Here is an 8,690-nt window from a genome sequence, read left to right as displayed (position 1 = left end):
GGGGCACGAACCCGTGTCCCCTGCATCGGCAGGTGGATTCTCAACCACTGCGCCACCAGGGGAGCCCCTGAATTGCATTTTTAAAACCGGTGTTCATACTTTGTATGGCTTTTTATTTCACCTTTCTAGCAATTCATTTATTGTAGTGTACAATAAATGAATTTAATGAAGACCAATTTATTGTACTGGTCTAGGAGAGGTTAAAAAACCCCAGCTGGTTCTTCGCCACAGATAGTTGGAGAAATACTACTTTAGAACCCACCTTCCACGGCAGGAAGTCCTGGCCAAACACGTCCCCCTCACTCCCAGGCAGGCTACCTTCCACGTAACATGGTATTACCCCTTTTTAGTGAGAGGCAGGCAGGCAGATGGAGAAGCACTGGTCTCAGGATGTGCCCTGAGATGGCAGTAGCTCCATCTATTGACAAACTGATTGAGCGTGAGTTTCCAAAGCCAGCATGGCTGATTAGTAACAGCAGCATGGGGGGTGTTGAGTGGGTCGGTGTTAACAAGGAGAGCAGATGCACGAGGCTTGTGGGCTGCTAATGTGTCTGGGCCAAGTCCAACACTGGCAAAGCAGCAGTTGCCGCTGAGCAGTGCTTGGGCCAGTCCACTTTCTTCTTGGGAAGGAAGCCCGCACCAGGTCCCACCTCGGTAACCAGTACTCTTTGAGTTAAACTTCCAGCAGACTGTTCAAGCGGTTACTGTCAGGCAAAACCAAGGCACAAATTACTGAGACAGGCCATGTGGTTATCGTATTTCTGAATGATAGGGCTCTTTCTCTTGTTGCAATTTATGGCTATTTATATGCTTAAAATACCTATGATTACTTTGTGGTAGAAATCAAATTCAGACTATTTCTAAATTAAAACAAAATAATAAGGCAAAAAACTAATAATCCATCAAATTCTTCTAACAGAAAAAACATTGGACTAGATGTTTGGCTGGAAACCCTTTTTTGTTTTGGTGTTAGGTGACCCGATCTTATATTTGGAAGTTTATTAAAATTACTTTAACGGTAGAAAAATAAAACGATGGTTGCCATATAAAGCTGTGAAATAAAAATTGCCCTTACTTGATTGCATACAAATACTTTTGAAATAAATAGTCCCATGGTATTCCTCTCCCTCACCCCCATTGGAGGAAATTCCAGTAGTTTTCTTTTTTTTTCTAGACACAGAAATGCAACCTGAAAGACGGATGAATGCAGACATAGCATGCCTCAGTCTAGGATTTCTTAGAATAAAGTATGCATTTTCTAGAAGAGAGTATAGAAGTACAAATAATGGGAAAGCCATTATTTAAATAGAACTTAAAACTGTCATATATATCCCATGATCTGAGGCCACATAAAGGAACTCAGGGTTCTGCACAGAATAATGTAGTAATTTTATCTTTATCTCTTTCTCTACATCTGCACTAAATAATTTCAGCATCCCTAAGGACTGCTGTGGAAGTCCTTATCTTGGCAAAATTTTTAGTGCTTATAAGAGAAAATTATAATAAAAGTCATGCTAATTCAAACTGAGGAGACTGAATGGAAGGAGGGAGAATTTGACATAAGGGATAAAGTAATTTCATTTGCAAAGAAAATACAGTTAATTATCTGGATATTGATTTTGCACATAATGAATTATCTGGGATATATCTTTGCCTCTCTTTTGCCAGCTAGCCTGTGCACATTACATTTCTGCTCTATTTCCTGAATGCCCTCCTTCGTACCTTTGCTTTCCACATCAGCCAGAACTTGAAGATGTCCACATGGCGGCCACACTGAATGGCTTTATCCCCAGTGTCGTAGGAGACGTCATACTGCTTGTCTGGCTGGAAGAGGTACCCCGCACACATCTGGTTGCATCCTTGGAGGATACCCTGTCATGGAAATCAAGACAGGAGTGCATCTGTATTCACAGGGCAGAGGTGTGGATGGTTTTGAAACATGGCAGGCCGGACTTAGGGTCACATACAATCTTTCTTCTAATGTCTCATGAGGCTGTGCACTTGTTCTGATGTCCTTCTCCAAAACCACCCTTAGAAAAACCTTTGCCCCTTCTCCTCTATCACTCTGATTGGAAAACGATCTTTTGTCTCAGATGCCAACAACAAGGGCCGACCTTACTGTCCCTCTAAGGAGCATCTGGAAATGTGCATGGGTGTTTTGGGTTATTTCACAGACTGGAAGTGCTACGGCATTCAGTCAGCAGGGGTTGGGGATATAAACTTCCTGTAGAGGGTGGGACAGTTTCATGCATGGAAGAATTTTCCTCCACCAAAGCACCCCCTAAAAAGTGTTCCAATCCTTTCCGTGAGCTCCTATGAAGTTAACAGGCACTTTACTTAGGAGTGGAGTGTAAAAGCGTGTACAGGTACTGGCCCCCACAGGCTGGTGACAGGCTTTCGGGGACGCCTCAGTGTGCCACAATTTTACTGGAGGAACAAGGCCCTCCAGGGCAGGGTCCTATGAGATTCTTAGGAAGAGAATACACTACCTATTGTTCTAAGTGCCTTACTGACATGGTTAAGAGCTCAAGCTTTGGAGCCAGAGTACCCAAGTCTGAAATCTGGCTGACGTTTGCTAATTTGGGCAAGTTACACAACTATCGCCATTTACAGAAGCTTTTTGGTCAACATTCCTTGTTGCCCTAAGTTGACATTTGTAGTTGTGGTTCCAAATAACTTGTTTCAGCTCTTGGGACCACAAACTCATGCTAAGAACTAAAAGTATGTTCCAGTGGCCACTTTTTGTCCTCACTGAGGTGAGAGCTGGCAGCCTACCCAATCACTCTCACTTTTGTTTGAACAAACACGAAGGAATGTGAAATGAAACAATGCCCTTGTAGTTTCTATCACTGGCAGGGCCCTGTGGGCTGAACAAGGAAGAAGGACAGTTCAGAACAAGAGCCAAGAGGATATGCTGGGTTAGCCGAAGGTTAACATATGCAGGTGGGAAAGAACAGCCATGGCAGGCCCAGTGGGGCTGTCAATCTTGTGAGTGCCTCAGCCAGTACTGTAAAAAGACCCCATGCTTTTCTCTTTTTGTGCCTTCTAAAGGGTGTGCAGGCCACCAGCTCATCTTTGGGGGAAGGGCAGACCTTTTCCTTGACCAGGATGGCGGAGCACTGCAACAGCACGCCCATCATCTTGTGAGGATTCCAGGTGACTGAGTTGGCCCTGAAAGAAACACGTGATGCTCTGAGGAGGAGGTGCAGGAGTCAGCAAGAGGCAATCGTCCTCTTGAGGAAAACATCACCCACCGCAACTCAAGTCAAGACAAGTTTTCGACACCTCGTCCCCTAAATTGACTAATCAAGTGGCAAACAAATATTTTGCAGGCAGTCTCAGAGTACTAAGTGGCAGACTGCCTCTTCTAAATAACTGTTATTAATACTACCTAACATTTACGAGCAGCATTTATTATGTATCCTATTGTTCTAAGAGTGTTACAGGCATTTTATCAGTGTGGTGTCATGGTTAAGAGCTCAAGCTTTGGAGCCAGAGTACCCAAGTCTGAAACCTGGCTCCGACATTTGCTAGTTTGGGCAAGTTACATAACTCCTTTGAGCCTCAGTTTTCCTGTCCGTAAAGTGGGGAGAACAGTATCTGCCTCAAGGAATTGAATAAAGGATAAAATGAGTTAGTAAATATACAATGCTAATAACCATGCTTGAATACTTAATTCTCACAACAATCCTATCATATAGGGACTATTATCACCCCTATTTTAGATGGAGAGACTGAGGCACAAAAGGGTTCAATACATCACCCAAAGTCACACAGTTGGGAAGCGCTGGAGCCAAGATTCAAGTTCAGGGAGTCTAACTGTTGAGCCAGTGTTCATATCCTCTCCACTAGACTGCCTCTGTCTAGGCTACAGACTCAGCTTCTTTCTGCCTTCCCATTCTTACTAATAAATTGGACTGGTGACGCTGACCTACCTGCTTATAAGGTAGTATGAAGATTGACACATAAAAGCAAGGATCAGTTGGACAATTCTAGACTTTGGCTACTTAGCAGCATTGTTTAAATGCTAAATAAACATAATCTTGCCTGTTTAGGCTGCAATGATAGCTTAACAAGCATGGTCTCCTAGCAACCACAACACTCCGTCAGACACAATTAAATGGTTAAGGAGCACACTAGCTAGGACATTACGGAAACGACTACGTGCAGTGTATGATGATTAAAGCTTAGGTAGCTTCTCTCCAATGGCCTAGCCCACAGCTGGGCTCTATGCTTTAATACCTGTGAAGGATGTTTTCCCCAGACACAGCAATTGGCTTGGAATTATACTGCCTCTGCTCTCCCTGGAGCTAAATTCCTGCTGCGAATTTTTAACCTCTTCATCTTGCTTAGGTGCATAAGAGGGAAAATAATTTAGTGTATACATGACCACAGGCGTACATTGTATCTCAAGGAGAAGAAAGAAAGGCTTGATGTACTTTCCCCCATGTGCATAATAAAGAAAACCTTTATGAAAGAGACTGTGAAAAGTTCTAAGAAAAGTTGACTAAATGTTTATCTCATTAAAAAACATCAGTGTCGGACTTCCCTGGTGGCGCAGTGATTAAGAATCTGCCTGCCAATGCAGGGGACACGAGTTCAATCCCTGGTCCAGGAAGATCCCACATGCCGCGGAGCAACTAAGCCCGTGCGCCACAACTACTGAGTCTGTGGTCTAGAGCCCGTGAGCCACAACTACTGAAGCCTGCGTGCCACAGCTACTGAAGCCCGTGCGCTTAGAGCCCGTGCTCCGCAACAAGAGAAGCCACTGCAATGAGAAGCCCGCACACCGCAACGAAGACCCAACGCAGACAAAAAAATAAAATAAATAAATAAATAAGTTAAAAAAAACCAGTTATACGTAGATCTCACAAAATGTCTTAAATGTTTTTTGATTGTGCTAAAGGTCTGAAGTAAATGATTCTTTGGTGCTACAGGTGGAAAGCAATAAGACATGACGTGGATTCAATTTCCTTCAGAAGACATATGTACTTTAAAATGTTAGAAAAGAAAAAGTCTAGTGCAAAATGTGTCAAGTTTTCCTTGACTCAAAGATGGAAAATGGAAATTGCCCGAGAAATCTAAAGTACAGCTGGACTGGCTCATCCACATTTAAGATCTTGTCCTCCAAGTTAAGGGTCCTATAACTATGCTTCAACGAGTCAGTCTCACTAGCTTCGATACCGGCCTTTCAAAACTGAAATGCAAGGGAAGAGGCACAGGAGAGGTAACAAACACTCAAGCCACTGGAGCGCTTTCCCTGATGCCTGCTCCTCGTCTACTTCTCCACCCTCAGTCTGCCCTTACTGCTCTCACTTTGCTCCAACCACAATGGTCTCTGTGACAGCCCTTCCTCCAACTTGCCAAGAACAGTCCTACCTCAGGGTCTTTGCATTTGCCCTTCCCACCGCCTGGAACACTCTTCCTTGCCCTTCCTTGTATGCTTCCTCTCTCCCTTTATCCTAGTATCTGCTGAAACGCCTCCTCCTCAGAAAGGCCTCCAACTACGCTGTCTAAAATAGCCTGGCTTGGCAGATGAAACATCTCTTTGTTTATGAGACAAGTTAGATAAGCGGAGTGTCTTACCCTTTTCCCAGCTTAATGGGAAATGTAAGCTTAGTGAGAAAAAAGAATGAAATAAATCAGCGCCCCTTTCTGTGCCCTTGACAAACTCCCATTTAGCCTCCATATCCCCACACTGGTAAGTCTCTCTTCTCTCCTATCCGGGCACCTTGCGATCACATCTATTGTCGAGCATATCACATGGTGTGGTAACTATCTGCATACTTGTCTTTTTCTCTTTCTAAATCGTGAATTGGGGCGAGAACTCATCTGACTGGGAAATCCATCATCTTTGATCTCCCAGTGCCTGGCATACAATAAGTGCTCAATAAGTGCCTACTGAACAAAAGTGAGCTTAGAGTGAATAAGACGTTGGGAATCAGGGCAGGGACATTAGGCACTCGGCAGCACAGCGTGTTGCATGGCCTGAACTGAGGGAGGCCCTGTGCTCAGCCCTTACCTTTCTATGCCGCTGAGTTTATGGCGGTGCTTCTGAGACATGAGCAGCCCGCCACCCCAGGCAGCCTGTGAGGACAGAGAAAAAGAGAGCCAGAGAGAGCAGGGCACTGAGGAGTGTCACCGCACCCGGGCACTTCACATCTCTAGCGAAACATGAGCGAGAATGTAAACAGTGAAAAACGAAAGCTTCTCTGACAAATGGAACCCACGCTGATTGTTCCACCAGGGGCAGTTGTGCTTATTCATCATTTATCACTTCTTCAAAAGTTCCTCCTGGTTAACGTCAGAGTCGCAGCGCAGGTGATACAGGTAAAGAGCGGCTGAGCCTGTGGCGCTGAGACCCAAGGCCCAAAGTGCTCTGGAAAGCCAGGGACACTTGAGGAGACAAGGGGCGGAGCTCCAGGAGCGACACAAAGGACTAGGGACTGCCGTCTGATTCTGCCCAGAGCAGAATTCTAAGGGCTCCTGAAAAACTCACAAGGCATCAGCCCTGGTGGGCTTGGAGGTCCCACAGCCACTCCTGCAATAGCAGGACATTTTTATGCGTCCCCTGATGCATGGTGATCAAATATCTTGGGACACCATGTGACACAAGAACAGCCTTTGTTATCATTTGTCCAATAGCAGGGCAGATCACCCCACTGTCTAGTTGTGAGAAGTTAAACCCATAAGAGAATGGAGAGAAAAAAAGGAAAAAACACACCCAGTCACACGTGTGAAAATGTACCTCTTATGTTCCTAGGAAAATTTGGAACTAAATCTCTTAATTGATAACACCTTCTATATACTGCCTTATTTTTCCTACATGTACCAGATATGCATTTCTTTCTTTCTTCTTTTCTTCCTTTCTCCTTCCTTCCTTTTTTTTTTTTTTTTTTGGAAGAACAGTGTCATAGATGGTTGGACTGAAGGCAGATAGCTGAGTGCCCAGATTCAGACTCATGGCCACTTTCTATATGTTGTATATTACATCTTTTCCCTTTGAAATCAGTTGTCCTTCACTCTTAGACATTTGTTCAGACAAAAGTTTTCCGGAAAGTGATAGAGACGAAATTCTAGGATAAGTCACAGATGACAGCAATCGGCCAGTAAGGACTGGGTGAGCCCCAGAGGACGGACAGGCGTGTGGTGTGCACCTGTCATGAATGGCCTGCTAGGGGCCAGAGAAATGTAGTGGGGACAGAGGCAATGGGAGAAGCTGGAGGTAAATTATAAAGCAGGGCTGCTTCCACCCCCCAACGGGACCAGGCCACTCTGAGTTACAGCACTTACATCGACATGCAGCCAGAGGTTGTATTTCTCACATATATCTGCAATCTCCTGTATGGGATCAAAAGCGCCATAAACAGTTGTGCCGGCAGTTGCATTGACATACAGAGGAATGTATCCCTATAAGGTAAGAGGGACAAGCTGATTAGTTTTTCTGACCTCCCTTCTTTCCACATGAAGGAGAAGAACTACTGTAGCATTTATTTCCAGCAGAGATCAGCTAAGCTGGTGTGTTATCAGATACTATATCTGGGACTATTCTCTGTTAGCTCATTCACTCATTCCTTCATTTATTCAACAAATTTTTTTGATGACTTTCATGTGCCAGGCCCTGTTGTGGATGCTGGGAATACAGCAATGAGCACAAAAGACGAATATTTCTGTCCTTGTGGAGTTTGCATTCTCGTGGGGAGTGACTGACAGTCAACAAAATTATATAAGCAAAATAAATAGCATGTTTAGTAGTGATAAGTTCTATGGCAAATAAAGCAGGAAAGAGTAATAAGTGGAGTGATGGGCAGGTATCTGACTGTCATCTGGACAGTCTACATTTTAGAAGCTGTGCTGTTCTAAGTGTATTGATGTAATAATAATACTGAAGCATTGTTTGGTTATTGAAAACAGGTCTATACACCGTTTCCCTAAGCGTAGATACAGTAAAATTTTGGTGTGAACAAGAAATAAATGAGAAAGTGAAGTAATAGAGCTCAGACAGGGTTGGGGAAATCTATGAGTTCTAGGAGCGCCCCCTCTGCCCCTTGCTCAGTCCTAGCGACATTTCTATCTGTCTCCTCTGCTGAGACCCGGCAAACAACCATAGTTAGAGAAGGAGGTACAAGAATGTAACCAAAACAACAATGGGTTGGTAAACGGCCTGACAGCAACTTGGCAGTGCCTCGTGGATATATCTGTTCTATGCGATTTTTCTGTTTAAGAGAATTTACTGAGGCTGGATTCACCAAGTATCATGGGCCAACTGCCAGGGCATGCAAGCAATTTGCTAAACAGAATCCTAACCTTAAATGGTACTTGTTAAAATGAGATTATACCTAACAAGTAGCAAGTGAAAACCTCAATTAGGCTGCATCTTCATGAGACGCGGACAGTGGATTTATTGAAGTAGTAGGCAAACTAGTCATTTGGGGCTTCCCTGGTGGCGCAGTGGTTGCGCGTCCCCCTGCCGGTGCAGGGGAACCGGGTTCGCGCCCCGGTCTGGGAGGATCCCACTTGCCGCGCCCCGGTCTGGGAGGATCCCACTTGCCGCGGAGCGGCTGGGCCCGTGAGCCATGGCCGCTGAGCCTGCGCGTCCCGGGGCAGCGGGAGAGGCCACAGCAGGGGGAGGCCCGCGTACCGCAAAAAAAAAAAACAAAAAAAACAAAAAAAAAACTAGTCATTTGGCA

The 8,690-nt window shown here is 44.8% G+C and overlaps 1 protein-coding gene across 2 annotated transcripts in view; it reads right to left on the bottom strand.

Moving 5' to 3' along the window:
* Window positions 1-8,690, bottom strand: part of GAD1 (glutamate decarboxylase 1) — a 41,601-nt gene that overhangs the window by 5,432 nt on the left and 27,479 nt on the right. For both annotated transcript variants that reach the window (XM_007106388.2, XM_055078892.1), the window contains 4 exons: window positions 7,294-7,410; window positions 6,023-6,087; window positions 3,093-3,171; window positions 1,723-1,872 (listed from right to left, as the gene is read on the bottom strand). In XM_007106388.2, coding sequence (XP_007106450.1) covers window positions 1,723-1,872; window positions 3,093-3,171; window positions 6,023-6,087; window positions 7,294-7,410 — 411 coding nt within the window. The remainder of the gene's footprint in view (window positions 1-1,722; window positions 1,873-3,092; window positions 3,172-6,022; window positions 6,088-7,293; window positions 7,411-8,690) is intronic.

Source organism: Physeter macrocephalus, chromosome 2, assembly GCF_002837175.3.
Source record: "Physeter macrocephalus isolate SW-GA chromosome 2, ASM283717v5, whole genome shotgun sequence".
Taxonomy (NCBI): Eukaryota; Metazoa; Chordata; class Mammalia; order Artiodactyla; family Physeteridae; genus Physeter; species Physeter macrocephalus.
Note: the sequence above shows the minus strand (reverse complement) of the source record. Positions and strands in the feature narration are given on the sequence as shown.